General features: G+C 37.9%; 1 protein-coding gene across 1 annotated transcript in view; it reads left to right on the top strand.

Annotated features, from left to right (window-relative positions):
* The window catches only part of FSHR (follicle stimulating hormone receptor), a gene marked incomplete at both ends in the record, with an annotated part of 82686 nt that extends 67518 nt beyond the window's left edge, over positions 1 to 15168 (top strand). Inside the window, 4 exons of the mRNA XM_084283500.1 lie at positions 1302 to 1370; positions 1488 to 1562; positions 6709 to 6894; positions 13941 to 15168. Of these exons, the coding sequence (XP_084139626.1) occupies positions 1302 to 1370; positions 1488 to 1562; positions 6709 to 6894; positions 13941 to 15168 (1558 nt within the window). The remainder of the gene's footprint in view (positions 1 to 1301; positions 1371 to 1487; positions 1563 to 6708; positions 6895 to 13940) is intronic.
* Positions 15169 to 16353: the final 1185 nt, after the last annotated feature.

Raw genomic sequence — 16353 nt, forward strand, 5'->3', positions numbered from 1 at the left:
TCCAGTGATTAAATGCATCTATATCAGCTTGGCAGCTATGAATGGGTAAGACCAATGTAATGTAATAAATGTTTTAAATGCTATAAGCAGGGACATGTCTCTCCTGTGTGCCTGCTCAGTCATGTCTAATAGTGTATGCAAGCGAAGGGGACAGTGACAGTTTTCTTGATCTGACCTGACAGACACTGGAATTATGCACATCTGCCTTCCATGGTCAAAAGAGTAATCCTTTCAACCAGACCCATAACTGATTTTCATGATGACCTGAGCTCACCACCTCAGACCTCAGATAAGTGGGTCACTTGCATGCTCAGTTTTCAGTGTGAATTAGAAACCCTACATCCATGTTTGCTGATAGTTTTATTAAATCATGCCAGTTTTGCCACCTATCAAGCTTGTCATGCCCTGTTGGAAAGAGCATGAGTTACAAAGCAACAAGATGAAAGATTGCACTGTAAAGATGATAAATATAACTAACTCAAGTGTAAATTTTCAGAACCGTGAAGGGAAGAGATGGAAAGACATTAAACATTAATTACTTAATGCACTTCAGTAAAAACTTGGCAGAAAGCCCCTCCAGTTCACTACCTGTGTCTTCTCTCAGGAGAAGGATCCTGGGGAGATGGGGAGCAGGAAGGCAATATAATTTGAAGAGACAGCAGGTGCAGGAAGAACCAGGCAGTTTGTTACTAGCCTCATCCTTTTTTACTTCCTGGGTCTTGTTTTTTTTTGTTGTTGTTGTTGTTGTTTTGGTTTGGGTTTTGGTTTGTTTGTTTGTTTTTTGTTAGTTTGTTTTGATTTGTTTTTGGTTTTGTGTTTTGTTATTTGTTTGGTTGTTTTTTGTTTTGGTTTGATTTTTTTTTTTTTTTTTTTGTAATTATAGGCAAAGGTTAAGCTATTTCAAAAGCATCTTGAAAAAAAGCATCTTGTAGATGGCACCAACAGCACCAGAAAGGTTCTGGTCTCACCCATTCTGGGATTAACCTGGACCAGCTTTGTTAAATTCACTGGAGGCTTTCCAGGGCAGCAGAGCAGCACCAGTGTCTTAATCAGTACTACTTATGTTTCAGAAACTTACTGTAGCTGTCATCTCTTATGGTAATGCTGATCTTCCCTGTTCATACCTGTATCTAAATCCTTCCTGTAACTATTGGGAGCTTATCAGCTGGGATTCATAGAAATATCATAATTTACGCATTTATTTAAAAATTTTACTTGTTTGAGATCCTTTTCACTGATTTTAATTACATACATATAAATTGTGAACATGTATAAGAACATTTTTTATTTCTCTGTTGCAGATGGCTAAATAAAAATGGGATTCAGGAAATTGAGAATCATGCATTTAATGGAACCTACCTGGATGAGCTGTAACTATTTCTGTTGTTTACTATTCTGAAAATAAATTATTAGAAGGTAGCTATTTCTGCAAGATATTTTTTTTTATTTATTTCAGATTGTTTTAGCATCAATATTGTGTTTTTCAGAAACCTAAGTGACAATCAAAACTTAGAAAAATTACCAAATGAGGTCTTCCAAGGAGCCAACGGGCCTGTTGTTTTGTAAGTAATATTCAGATTTGACTTTTGTTTGTTTTTTTTGTTTGTTTGTTTGTTTGTTTGTTTGTTCTCATCATTAAGCCCCCAGAAAAGGTCAAAGAAGAACATATGAATACAAGCCTGGATTTCAACATCTCACAACTCCTGCAATTCAAAATTGGAGGTGTAGTTCTGAATATAAAAAACTGGAAGCCAAGTCAGTCTAGATCCATGTTTTCACTCTTTCCTCGGGGTTTTTGAAGTATTTGCATCCAGGGATTTATATCCAGATTCACCACACAGTGAATCACCATAACGGTGGATTAGCTGAGTTAGTTCTCAGTGCTTAAATCTGAATTGCTCCCCCTTGAACTATTTAAAACCAGTGAAGATCTGCCCTGCATCTCTAAAGCTTAGTCCTAAAGATAAAATCCCTACCCTGCAGGGACAGGGATCCCTATATATATATATATAGGGATATATATATATATACACGCATATATATATTACACATATATATCACACAGTTACAGCAGGATCTCTTTGCTGGGTGGTAGGCTGGAAAGCAAGATCTCAGCAATAGAGTTCAACAATAAGATGCTCACATCTATCAGTCATCAGCACCTCATGCTACACTTTGACAAGTTGTAAAACACCTGTGAGTGTGCACAACTTCTTGTGAGCACCAGCCACAGAACATAACACTTGCAGCAAAGACAATGATGTCTTTTTTTGTGTCACAAATTCATAGGCTCTTTTCTTTCTTCCCATTTTTTCTGGATGTCCAGAGAAAGCTAGGAGTCACCCAGAAAAGGTGAAAGCAGGTATTGGGAGCTGCTGGAAGATTTTACACAGAGATTAAAGTGGTTAGAAATCTAAAAAAATGAGAGGAGAAAATGACCAGTTAACTTTGAGTTCAGATAAGAGCACTCCTGAAGGGCTTTTTACATGTTGTTATGACACACCTATGCTACACCAATGATAGAAAGAGCTAACCTATGGGTTACCGCATTCTTCCCTGTTACCATCACTCCTTCAGTGACTTTCTCCTTTGGAAAAGACTAGCAGTGAAGTATCTTTTCAGCATCTTTTCAGCAATAACATCATTGATGTTTCTTTGGAAAAGCATTGTTTCCTGTAGCAAAGAGTAAAAGCATTTTCTTTGCAAGTCGTAGCTGATTCACAAGGTTTATCAAATAGATTTGTCTGTAGTTCAGACTCATTTGATAGTTCAATTTCTAACACTAAGTTATTTGTGCAAGAAGTTTTCTATTCCATTACTTGTATATCCACTGTTCTATGGATGGGAAATTACCTTTTTATCCTGACTGAGATCAAGAAAGCTACATCTGTCACTATAGCTTACACCTCGAATGTGCTTTGTGGAAATGATTGACCCATAATAATATCTTTGCTGGGAAAAACAATGCTGTTGAAATAAAATTTGTGTTGCAAATTGCAATGTTTTATTAGACTGAATGTCAGGATGTTTTAACTCTTGTTCTTCCTGAGCCAGTGCTCTACAGTCAATTAATAACAACTCCTATTTTATATTTCAGAATATTGAAACAGCGTGAAAGATAGACAAACACAAATAGTAATGTCAGAAAGCACAAGCCTTAGCACCTTGTCTGCTTCATACTTGGCTGCACAGTTTCAGCAATCAATGCCTTTTGGAAAGACATCAAGTTTTGAGTTACAGAATTTCAGTACTGACAGTAAGCAAGTAAATCAAATGCCTAATTAATCCCACACATATACACATTCTTTCTATACAGAAATACACTTCATTGCTAACTTGAAATTTTGTAGCTTCACTTTTCATCCACATTGTCTCGTTTAGTCTTTTCCTGGTGCTCCCATAGCTGTAGCAGCCTACATGAGCTTTTACTGGAGACCCTACACAACTCTTCATTCCACAAGCATTAAGATCATATTGGGAGTACCAGCAAATTAAAGGAAGCTGTAGGAAGCCTCACAGATTCCCCATCTCTATAAATATAATTCAGCTGCTTAATGATGGTCCATTCTGGGCTGAGTTCTCTGGCTGTGTCCTGCCTCAGAAACAGGGCAAGGTATGTCTGTGGTCTGTCCTGTCCTTGCAATTTGTTTTTGACAGAAAACACACATATGTTGGCCATGGGAGAGCTCCAGTAGATCCCCAGCTAGACAGCTGAATCCCTGAAGCACAGCCAGAGAGTAGTTTAGATACAACTGCTGAGAAAATTGGTCTCACTGATCACTCCTCTCTGATGTCTGTTCTTGCTCTCTTGCTATGTTCCTTTCAGACCTAAACGGGACTATCAGCTGGTCAGTATTTTGGCCAACCCCAGTAACTGATTCCCAGAGGAAAAGGGAAGTGTTTGTAAGAAAAGTCAGATTCATTTCACTGTTCCTGCACCGGCTGCTGTCAAAGCTGATGACTAGCAGCCAAGCATTAATAATACGACGTATTCCTGTCACTGATGCTTTCTGGTTTGATTTCTTCTGCTATTTTATCTTCTAGTTCATCTTGCTTATTTAATTTACCATTCCTGTAACTAGGAAAACATCCCAAAGAAACTCTGCGCTGAGTTCTGCTTCTGCTCGATGATGATTCAATGGATAAAGCAACCAAACTACATACACAACATCTGTGTTTCTGTTTGGGGGGGGGGGGGGGGATAGTCTGCTGATGGTGTATCAATAACTATCCCTAACAGGCATCCCAGCAAGCCCTGCAGTAGTTTACAAAGCACTTTCCTCAGCTCACTTTGGTTTATGGACAATAATGAACAGAAAAAAAAAAAAAAAAAAAAAAAAAAAAAAAACTTTTTAAAAGAAGAAGAATTTTCATGGGAAAATATTGAATATTTATGAAATTGTTTAGATATGGCCAGAGACCCAGTAATATTTTAGCTGCTGGAATATCAAGGTGATATTCCTATTCTTATTTGCTTGTTACTTCTATGCAGTATAATAACAGTTCGGAGGTACTGAAGATTTCTGGCTAATGAGACTAGGAAAACATTTTTGATTCTTGTTCAGAATTATGAACCCTTGTGAAGTTCTGTAGGCTCTTATTGATGCCATGAGTGATACTGTCTGTGGATTTAAATAGAAAGCTGCTTTTGGTGAATAATGAACATGTTCTCTAGGTGACAGTTTTCATTAGGCAGTGAACTAAGGACAATAGTCAGTCAATGAAACAACTGAGATTGTTCACTGCAACCCAATTACTACTTTAGGTGTCTAAGTCAGAAATCAAAAGCCTAAAATTTCTCTTCAGCTGCTCCTGTGAGACACAGATCAGTCCTAAAAGAACCTCAGGACCAAACCTTGGCTTCTCTCAGCCTGACCTGCAGAAGTATTTCTGCTTCCACCAGCCCATCTTGTCCTTGTTCACAGAAGTTATGACCCTAGGTCAGGGCAGCAGCATGTGGTCCATCTTCATTCCTTTGGTTCCACAATTCACTGTCCAGTTGGCAACTGAAGCTGACAGCAAGCTACAGGTGTTAATACCCCAATATGAAAACAGGCATACCAGTGGGGCAGGCACAGACTGCCTTCTGAAGGTGTTAACTGAAGGTGGGATATTCTTTCAGAGCCTGGATCCAAACCCTCCAGCTATGGGCACAGTATCGACACAAAGATCCTCTTTACCCACACCCAGTAACTGCTTTATTAGATGAATATAAATTTCTTAGATGTGACCACCCTACCCTACAGACAGAGTCAAAACAGAGACATTTTCTGGTATTAATTCTGGTTTTCAGAGAGGAAAAGAGGTGCAAATGTGCATGTTGTACATAGAGAGGATCTGAACTTCATTGTACACTGCCAAAACTTTGTCTCCCCTTCAAGTAGCACCACTCTAATGCATTAATATGGTAATAAAAGCAATTTGTGCCTGTTATGTAATAGAGATAAAATAATATGTTGTCCTGATATCGTACTGTTATAGATTAATTTACCTTGGGAGGGGAGGCATGGAGAAAATGGCAAATATTGTCAGTTCTATTCCCTTGTTAGGGGGAATTTTTTTCTTTTGTGAGAGAATAAAAAAGAGCAGCCTCAGCAAACACTGCATTCTGCATTACTCTCATGCCATAAGAGCATGGGAGCTAAGGGAGGACAGGGTGGTTTTTATGTAGTCCATTTCACTGTTGATCTAAGAGAAAGAAGTATGCACTTCTGCTGTCACAAGCTGAGGGACACCGTCTGTTCCTAGCCAAGGAAATATGTGGATGTTTTGCCCCAGCTGTTACCACCCTGGAGCCATGGAGACAGGTTCTGTGGAGATGGAGCACCACTAGTCCTTCTTCCCTTTCCCTACCTGTGTAGCGCAAGTCATGAATTAGTGTTTGCATAATGTTTTTCCCCCTGAAAGCCTCGCTGTTACTCTCTGTGATATGTTTGTAGCTGCTGCTTCTGTTGCTGCCTTTGATAGCCCATCCCACACAATAATTGCCTTCCACATAAATGCACCTCTCCTAACCTCCTGTAATCTTACTCCTTTGCTTCAGTCTGTATTCTTTGGTTTTTAAACCTCTGGAAATATTTCAATATTTTTGTTCTTCAAAGTTTGAACTACATCACTTCTGTCTCTCTTTAGTCTCTTTTCCTTCTTAATTAGTACAAAATCTGGTATCCTCAACATCTCCTCACATCTGTAACCTCCCGTGAGATTCTCTCTTTGTGTTTATTGCCTTTTCCATGGTAGGCTTTGCATGATGTGATGTTCATGAGGAACATCACAAAATTCTCTTGTGAGTTCATCAATCTATTTCATCAACCTTTTTATTTATTTATTTACTTACTTACTTACTTATTCCACCTGTAACAGCATTCTTGGATGAATAGTGTGTTTCTTTTGGTATTTACTAAACCTAGAATCATATGGATCTAATAGTTTATGTCACTGCTAATCTTTACCCAGAGGGTTGTGGGATCTTTTTCTTTTTTCTCAAATCAGACTAACTTCACTTGATTGTTGTTTGCAATGAATATTATTTAATGTTTCATTGAGAAACTCTTAATTTATCACCTGAACCTGTTTTCAGCACAAATTTCCAGCTGATCTCTTTTTAATCGGTACTCTGATACTGACTAGGACAATCTAAAACACGTATCTACTGTAGAGCTGAAGTAAATTTGCTTTTTATCATAATTTTCATATGTTTTTTTAAAGGGATATTTCCAGGACAAAAATCAGTTTCCTGCCAGGTCACGGATTAGAACTCATTAAGAAGCTAAGAGCAAGGTCTACATATAATTTAAAAAAACTTCCTGATTTAAGCAAATTTAGATCATTGATTGAGGCAAATTTCACCTATCCTAGCCATTGCTGTGCATTTACAAACTGGAAAAGACAAAAGTAAGTGACTTCATTTGTTTCTCTTTTTGATGCTTCTCAGACATTGATAGTGAATTAAACAAACTTCTTCAAAATCTGGATATAAATAAACATATAATACATACATGTTTATTCATGTTACACAGTGTACTGCCTCTCCATTCCAGGTTGGTAATAAATTTTGATAGTTGTACTAGCATCACTATTATCTCCAGCTAAGACTCTAGACCACATTCGTCATAGGGTCATCTCTCACTGGGACCTGCTGTCCTGGATCAGCCTGGAGCCACACTGAAGATATCCGACAAGAAACATGATGATAACTTTTCAGGAGGTAACTGGAAGGATATTTGTGTTTCCAGAGAAGCTGGTAAATACCTTGCCACCAATTCACATGGGTGACAGAACTACGGAGTGGGGTTAACCTCTTAACCTCAGGAAGCCACACTGATGTTGGAACCAAATAGAACAGAAGAGAACAAAACAGAACAGTTCAGTTGGAAGGGACTTACGAAATCATTAAGTCAAACCACCTGACCACTTCAGGGCTAACCAAAAGTTAAAGCATATTAATGAGGGTGTTGTCCAAATGCCTCTTGAGCACTGACAGGCACAGGGCATCAACTGTCTCACTGGTGTTTGAGCTCCCTCACAGTAAAGATGTGTTTCCTAATATCCAGTTGAACCTCCTCTGGTGCAGCTTTGTACCATTCCCATGTGTCCTATCATTGGTTACCAGGGAAAAGAGACCAGCACCTCCCCCTCTATTTCCCCTCCACAGGAAGTAGTAGAGAGATGTCACCTCTTAGCCTCCATTTCTCCAGACTAGACAATACAAGAGTCCTCAGCCTCTACTCATAGGACGTGCCTTCCAGCCCTTTTACTGGTATTGTCCTCCTCTGGATGCTTTCAAGTATCTTAACATCCTTTTTATATTGTGGATCCCAGAACTGCACACTATATTCAAGGTGAGGCCTCACCAATGCTAAATATAGTGGGAGAATCACCTCTGCCACAGATAATTCATCTGTCACATCTACATACACATGATTTTTGGACATAATTTCTGAAATGGTTGAGCTAGAGCAATCCCCTTAAACTCAAATTCACTGGGTCAGGGAGGTCTTTTTAGACTCCCAAACTAATTTTCAGTACTTGTTTTAATTTGCCATCATCAAGATGCACTGAGACTTCAGGTATGAAGTGACTCACATTGAGTATTTTCAGCTGCTCAGATAAACCTTAAATGTTACATGTGATCTAATGAACCTCATGAATTTGTGCCACTGGAAAACCTGAATGATTGGTTCCTGTGGGAACACGTTATTGTTTGAAATTCTTCTTTTACTGGAAGTCCTCAAAAACTTGGAAATTGCCATGGCAGAAAAAAACAAAAAAAAAAAAAAAAAAAAAAAAAAAAAAAAAAAAACATTATGGATCATTGTTATAATTCAAGACATTGTCTTCAGAACATGCCTAAAATTTCAAAGAAAAGTAAAACCATGCATAAACAGTACAAACTATTTGTAAATTTCATTTAGATACTTATAATAGCCGTTTATTTTACTTTTAGTAGTGTATTGTCACCTGGCAATGAAAGATGCCTGGTCCTGCTATGCTGATAGCTAGTACATATCACCTATACGTGTGTTGAAAAACTAGATTGGAAAAGTGCAAGTTTGATATTGGACACTATAGTGGTAAGGAAAGTACCTGGCAGAATCCATCCCTCATTGCCAGTTTCTGATCCAAAATTCTAAACTTTTTGCTGCAAGTGGTTATCAGCAGGTGATATTTTCACATATTTTCTACAGGCTTACTCAGGCACAGTGCTTGGTTGCCTGCTAATTAGAAATGGTTCCAGTCCTTCCAGTGTGGTGGCAGAGTGGTATTTCCAATGAGTTCAAAGGAAGCATGTTTAGTTCTAAAAAGATAAATCAGCAAAGGGATTTTTCATGTCACTTTATCATACATATTTTTGAAGGTACTTGACTTTTGGGCTGCCTGAGCCAAATCAAGACCCAAATCCTAGAATCCACACTGGAAAGTAGGCAACAGGGCTTTTTAAAATCAGGTTAAGAGTTACTGATGAAGGAAGGCAACAGGAGGAGATGGCAATGAGCTTTTAGTAAGCTCTCAGCATCCCCTCCCTCTGAATAACTTTTGTGCCACAATTACCCAGGGGAATTGAAGCCCACAGCACTCACTTCCCCCATAGTACAGCTCCACTTTGGGGCACCTCTACCCTGGCAAGTAAGAAACCAAGGAGGATACTGACAGCCCTTCCCAAAACCCGGGTGAGTGTAATTTTGCAAAGACATGTCAATGCACTGAGCAGCACTCAAAAGACAAGTGCAGATGGCCAGTGAGTTGGCCAATCTATTTTAAATGAATGAAGAGTCCTTCAAACAGCAGAAGAAAATGACTTAAGATAATTTTTTTGTAGAGTTAGTAAAACTGAATTTTTAAGGTGCATTAAAAACCTTTTTGTTTTTTTCTACAGTAGCTATACTTAAAATATTGAAAAGGATGTTAATTTCTGATTTTAAAAGCTAAAAACACTTTTGAAAGAATAGCTATTCTTTAGTTAGAGACTTTTTTTCCATTTCACTTTATTCTAGTAATTTAATTCAAAGAATATTCCACTTAATTGTAGCTGACAAGGCAAGAAGGCTTTTGTTTATTATAGAGTAGGTGTAGAAGAGGAGCAACACATTGAAATCTAGAAGGACAAGGGAGCAAGAAACAAACTGTGTCTATCTCTGTCTATCATTATGAACTCCTGTGTTAAATACATTTAGATAAACCATTTTCTGTATACAGTACATTCAAGATAGTTTTATTTCACTGTTAAAACAACCAATTCCTGGTTTCCCACATTTAAATATTAGTTAAGTTTTCAGCCAACTAGACTAGGACAGGAATCATTAGGAATATAGCATTCATTGTCCTGTAAAAGAAATGCATCACTTCTGGGTAAAGAATATAAAAATTCAGACGTGAGATCTGTATATGCTCTGATATATGATTATGTGAATAAACATATACATCTAAACTGTATCTCCCTGATCAACAGAACAAAATTGAATGCATTTATCTATGGTTTTAATGGTTGCCAGAATTATCTTTTAAAAATACCAGACGTAAATACAGAATTATTTAGATCTTTTTTTTTTTCCTGTTAACTGCATTTAAATGCAATTAAAAATGTTCATTTAATTCATAGAGTCGTGTCGTGTACTGAAATTGGTGGGAGACCAATATCCTCTCTCCAGTTTAAAGAGAGAATATGTGTGCAAGTTAGTTCTGTGCTGTGAGTCTGAATATGATAGGTATTCCCATGCACTTCAGCAGAGGTTAGTCACATCTGCAGCAGCTACATCCACTTGCATTTCAAAGCAGTTTTCTTGACAAGATGTGTGTGCATTCAAAACTGCTCAGGATTTTGAAGAGCTATTAATAGTCTGCAATGTTTGCTCACACAACATCTAGTATTCCTTTGGCAAGAGCTGCATTTGGTTTAGTGCAGCAGACATTTCTTACTCTGGTGGGAACAGTGATGTTACCTGATTTGCTGTGCATCTTCACAGGAGCCACACATTCCTCTGTAACAGTTTAGATCTCAAAATATTTCCAGGTAGTCCAGGAAGTATAAGAAGGATGCCTCATTACACTGTAAGTGCATTTCTAAGGATCACTGAAGCATTTGATGCTCATGTGGGAAATCTCAGAAGGAATTAAGTCAGGGGTGTGTGGCCCCTTTCTGGCTGCCCCATTTGCCCCAAATCAAAGATTTCCTATCTTTGATATTTCTCCAGCACTCAAGAACCTTAGACAAAATAAATCACCGATAGTGATCACCTCTCCTAAACACATTTACACCAGCTCTGTTGTGCTAATGGAAATGTTAAACCTGTTATAGAGGCAGTGCCTTCTACATTTTGGAGGATGTCCCATCAATCACAGACCTGCCAGACTGAGACACAAATTAAAATGTTGGCAGTTTTGATTATTTTCTTCCCTATTCTAAGAAGGATTTTACAATAAATATTGATCTGAAGATTTATTACACTGGAATATTGTGATGGTGGCCTAACAGGAGCTAACCTGCTTTTTAGGACAAGTCCAGTGTAGTGTGTTGAACTCTCCCATTCTCCTGTGACTGGAAAATAATATCTTTCAAGCTCAGATAGGGTAGAAGCTGGATGTTAAAACCCTCAACTTGACATAGACCATTATATAATCCCACAGGCTTTCCTTGGTATAAAGATCACCTTCTGTTTAAATATCTGCATCATTATTACTGTCCTTACACATGATCATTATTTTTTGGAGAAGCTATCACTTGAAAACCTATTTTTTAAAGAACATGGCACATAGAGTTGTGTTTGGGCCTTGTTTCATGAGAACGTAATACCAGTTGCTCCCTACTCAGTTGATGTCATTTTTTGGTAAGGATGTTCAAGATAGGGCCTAACACAGAACTCAGGTCTGGACTATTTATTCTGCTAATTACGTTTCTCAGCACATGAGATCCTGTTGTCACCAGATCCAGATGGAGTGCATGAAATAACTACGTGCACAAGGGTAGTTATACTTGTCAGAGTGCTTTGCCAATTTTAATGTTGCTTTTTAAGTTGTCCTTTCCCTGGTTTATTATTCAGAGTGTTTACTTGAGCAAAACCATGTTAAACAGCAGCAGAGTGTTGAAAATAGTCTGAATAAATGAATTATTATGATGCTTGCCTTCTCAAAAGAAAGCAAGGCCCAATCTCTTGCCAAAAATGTTTTAAATTATTGTTCTGAGAGTACAAGGGACAAATATCTCAGGACAGTCAGTACCAGATGATGGCTTTTCTTTCCCTTGGGAGTTTGCTACTGCCCGTCACTCTGCTTACAGTGCAAGGAAGCAGCCGGGAGACTCCTCACTACCTATCCTCAGAACAAACATAGTGGCTAACTCCGTGGGAGTCTGATTTTGTTTGGGAGCTCTGGGTGTTAAATAATTCAGGAATGAATAAATAATAATAATTAGAAATATTTCATTGGCCTTACATAGCTGTCTTATCTGTTAGATGGATTTAACTCTAGGTAGTGCCTCCATAATTTAGGAAAACCTTTTTTTTTTAACTCATAGCTGGGAAGCAATTGGATGAAACCAGTTTTCTTCAGTTCATTTACAAAGAACTACTAATTGCAGTAGTTTTCAGTGTTCTCAAGTGCATGTTACACTGAAAGCTGGGGGACTTTCTCATCCATTATTGCTCCTTGGAAGCATACACTCCCTCTCAGCTAGAGAACTGTTGATATATTGATCAATATGCTTGGCCCCTCACTCATCCTTACGCAGGCAGAACACAGGGGAGCGAAATGTAATGCCTTGTTATTGCTATTGTGACCTCCATAGTGCATATTTGACCTCACAGAAAATCGGCTTTCTGCCTCAGTTGACAGGCAAGATAAAAAATATTGATAATAGCAGAGGATGCTCGAAACCTCATAGGAAATGTTCCTCACCTTCTGGTGCTGGGCCTTCATTAGTTTTTCTTTCTTCCTTTTCAACTTGATTTTTGGAAGATGTAGTGAGTGCACAAAGTCAAAGGGTAAAATTGGGTTACAAAAAAAATAAGAATCTTCGCTTTTAATCTGCTACAAGTTGTTTAACCATTTCGACCTACCTTGCCTAGGAAGCTGTCCTCTCAAGTGTACTGCAAATCAGGGTGGAAGGTAACCTGTGGTCCTGTCCTGGAACATAGACACCTAATTTGCTGTCTAAATGATAGATGAAAATAGGCAGAGATGAACTGTGTTTGTTTTGCAACACACTGTCAATGGTTTTACTTGCTAACTCAAATTAAGTCTGGGTCCATCTTTATGCAATGTAATGGATGCAAGTTTCTGGGGCAGCAAACTTTAAAGGAGGTCTAGGAGAAACTTATTCAAAGTTGACCCTTTATTTCTTGCTAACAGACCTTGATATTTGTTAATTTGATGGAGCTGAGCTTCTTAGCCAAAACACTTGTTTCTTCAGTTGGTCTGTACATGGAGAAGATGGGCTTGAGGTTAATCCTCTAGGAAACAAAGCTAAATACATACTGTTAAAATAAAAATAAAAATAATTATATTAAAAAAAAAAAAAAAGTTTTACCTTCAAAGTAATTTTTTCCTTGAGACTCTTTTCCTTTATTGACTTTTTTTCCTACTAAAAATTCCCAACACATTTTGAAAGACTTTCTGACAGAAACAAAAGCAACAATTGTTTCTACAGAAATGTTGATTTAGTTTGGCTTGGCTTGGTTTGTTTTGGTTTGGTTTTACTTGTTCACTTCACTTCACTTTCCTCAAAAAACATTTTTTAAGCAAAATATTCTAACGTGTCTAGTGTTTGTATCTGTGATGGACTCTCTTTCAGAGACTATCTGGAAACCTTGTATGATCTCACTTATGTTATTTATTTACTTTAATAGACAGTGACCAATATGATAGATATACTTCTTTAAATGAATTGCACAGACTGGAGCTGTTCTGTGCCATGAAGGACTTTTGATAATGAATATGACACACTGACTGACAAAAACTTTGGGAAAAAGGAAATTTAAGAGTAATAGTAATGAACAGTGGAGTAATTCTGATTATACAGACTCCTTATCTGCACAACTGAATTGTCTCATTCTTCAAAGTCCAGTCATATGTAGGAATTCATCATTATGTGTTTCCCCCATGCAGAATCACTTATAATTGTCAGGTTACGTGGGAAATTCAGTTGAAATAGTGGAAGCTTCTTACTGAATGTTTCTGTCCAGGTGGATAACATCATCATGATCGTTAGTAAGTCAAACATCAGGCTTTCCTTTCCCATATGTTTTATGTTTTAAATCTATCTACATTTTCACGTAATATTAGATAAATAGGCACTACTCTGCCTATTAATTTCAAGCTCCAGGGAAATCGATACAATCAGCTAACCCAAAAACTGATTTGTTAATGTAAACTTCATGATTCAATGTTTGTTGTATGCCTCGTGCTATGTGCCTCAGTTTCTAACTCTTCTCTTTCTACAATTTCAGCACTGAATTACATCCAATATGTAGCATATCTCAGGCTAAGCAAGACCTTGATGAGCAACCTGGCAATAAGATACATAGACGATCTGCAGCTGAAGATTATATTTCCAACTATGCCATTGGTTTTGACCCTTCAGAGAATGAATTTGACTATGGTTTATGCAATGAAGTAGTTAACGTGGCTTGCTCACCTAAACCTGATGCTTTCAATCCATGTGAAGATATCATGGGTTACAACATTCTGAGAGTCCTGATATGGTTTATCAGCATTTTAGCTATCACTGGGAACATTGTTGTTCTCATTATTTTAATAAGCAGTCAATACAAACTCACTGTACCTCGTTTTCTAATGTGCAATCTCGCATTCGCAGACCTCTGCATAGGTATCTATCTGTTGTTTATTGCATCTGTAGATATACAGACTAAAAGCCAGTATTACAACTATGCCATAGACTGGCAAACAGGGGCTGGATGCAATGCTGCAGGATTTTTTACAGTGTTTGCAAGTGAACTCTCAGTCTACACATTGACTGTGATAACTCTGGAAAGGTGGCATACTATCACCTATGCCATGCAACTGGACCGCAAGGTTCGATTTCGGCACGCTGTGATTATAATGATTTTTGGCTGGATGTTTGCTTTCACGGTGGCACTTCTTCCCATATTTGGTGTCAGCAGCTACATGAAGGTCAGCATATGTTTACCCATGGACATTGAGACACCATTTTCTCAGGCTTATGTTATATTTCTTTTAGTGTTGAATGTACTCGCCTTTGTGATCATATGTGCCTGCTACATCTGCATCTACTTTACTGTAAGAAACCCTAACGTCATCTCTTCAAATAGTGACACCAAGATTGCCAAGCGCATGGCTATATTGATCTTCACAGACTTCCTCTGCATGGCGCCAATATCATTTTTTGCAATATCAGCCTCACTCAAGGTTCCTCTCATCACAGTGTCCAAATCCAAGATCCTCCTGGTTTTGTTTTACCCCATCAATTCCTGTGCCAACCCTTTCCTCTATGCCATTTTCACAAAGACTTTCCGCAGGGATTTCTTCATTCTGTTGAGCAAGTTTGGTTGCTGTGAAATGCAAGCCCAGATTTACAGAACAGACACTTCCTCATCTGCTCATAATTTCCACACAAGAAATGGTCATTATCCTCCCGCATCAAAAAACAGTGATGGGACTATTTATTCACTGGTTCCTCTAAATCACTTGAACTGAAATGCCTGCATGAATTTGTGTCTGAGGCAGTGTGATAATCACTTTCAACTGTGAATTTGAATAATGACTACAACATAACATGGAAACTTATTTTGATGGGAAAACATTTTTATTTCCTCTTTGCTTTTTTGTTCAATGAACAGTCTTCAGAGATGACACATGATCTTCATTAGTTCTTGAAGGACAAAGAACAAAACGGCAGTATATGTCAGAGTGTCCTTGTAGAATTGTCTTCAGAAATAAATGAGCTTATAAACGGGTATCTCATACTATACAGGCAGAGATTGCCTTCATTCTAGGAAGATGTTACCTGCTTACTGACAATTAAATAATGGTTATATGTAGTCAAAAGAAAAAAATATGTAGAATTATTTTTTTGTCTGTGAAGCATGTTGTAACAATGACCGATAATTATCTCTTTTCATTAATCATCATATCTCCTAAGGTTACAGGAGAAAGAAGTCCAGTCTTTACAGTTTTAAGCCCTCCTTCAGTACAAACTTACCAGGAATGAAAATATCTTCTGTTGCTTCCATTTGTGTTTACCATAGCAGTTGGGCTGATGCATCTCCAACTAGGTTAATGTTAGCTGTCCCACACTGTGTGTACATATTTTAATCTGCAAAAAAGTATCACATTGGGTAGGATTGTGTTGATCTAGACTGGTAGGCTCAAAGAAACAGATTTCACGTGAATTAATATCAAGGAGATTAGTTTGATTTGTTGGTTATGTTTCCAAGACAAGAAAGAGAGGAACAAAAGCAGAAGAAATCCTTCATAACAAGGAGGATGCTTCCTCAAGTTGATTTCACAAAGTTGTGTTGAAATAGCTTTTCTGGGGTTGGACCCCTTGGTTATTTGGACCCCTTGGCTATGTGGGTTGTTCTGATATGATTCCTTGGGCTATGTCAGGGTCATTGTCTCCAGATGCATCCTTTTGGCTTATGAATATTTGAACAAAAGCTTTTATGATATCCTGGACGTACTCTTTCTCCTTCCCTTATAAATAATGGTTCATGTGCAGCTTATAAGATGAGGCTCCTGACTGAAAGATGTGAAAGGCATAAGCTGCATATGTTGAAACAAGAGGGGAAAAAAAAAATCAAGATTTCCGGATTTTACAGATGTTTTGAATAACATCTGAATCTGAATGCAATCTTTTTGCAAGGCTTAAAAATGAAATGG

This window comes from Netta rufina (genome assembly GCF_964035555.1).
Source record: "Netta rufina genome assembly, chromosome: 3".
NCBI classification, from domain to species: domain Eukaryota; kingdom Metazoa; phylum Chordata; class Aves; order Anseriformes; family Anatidae; genus Netta; species Netta rufina.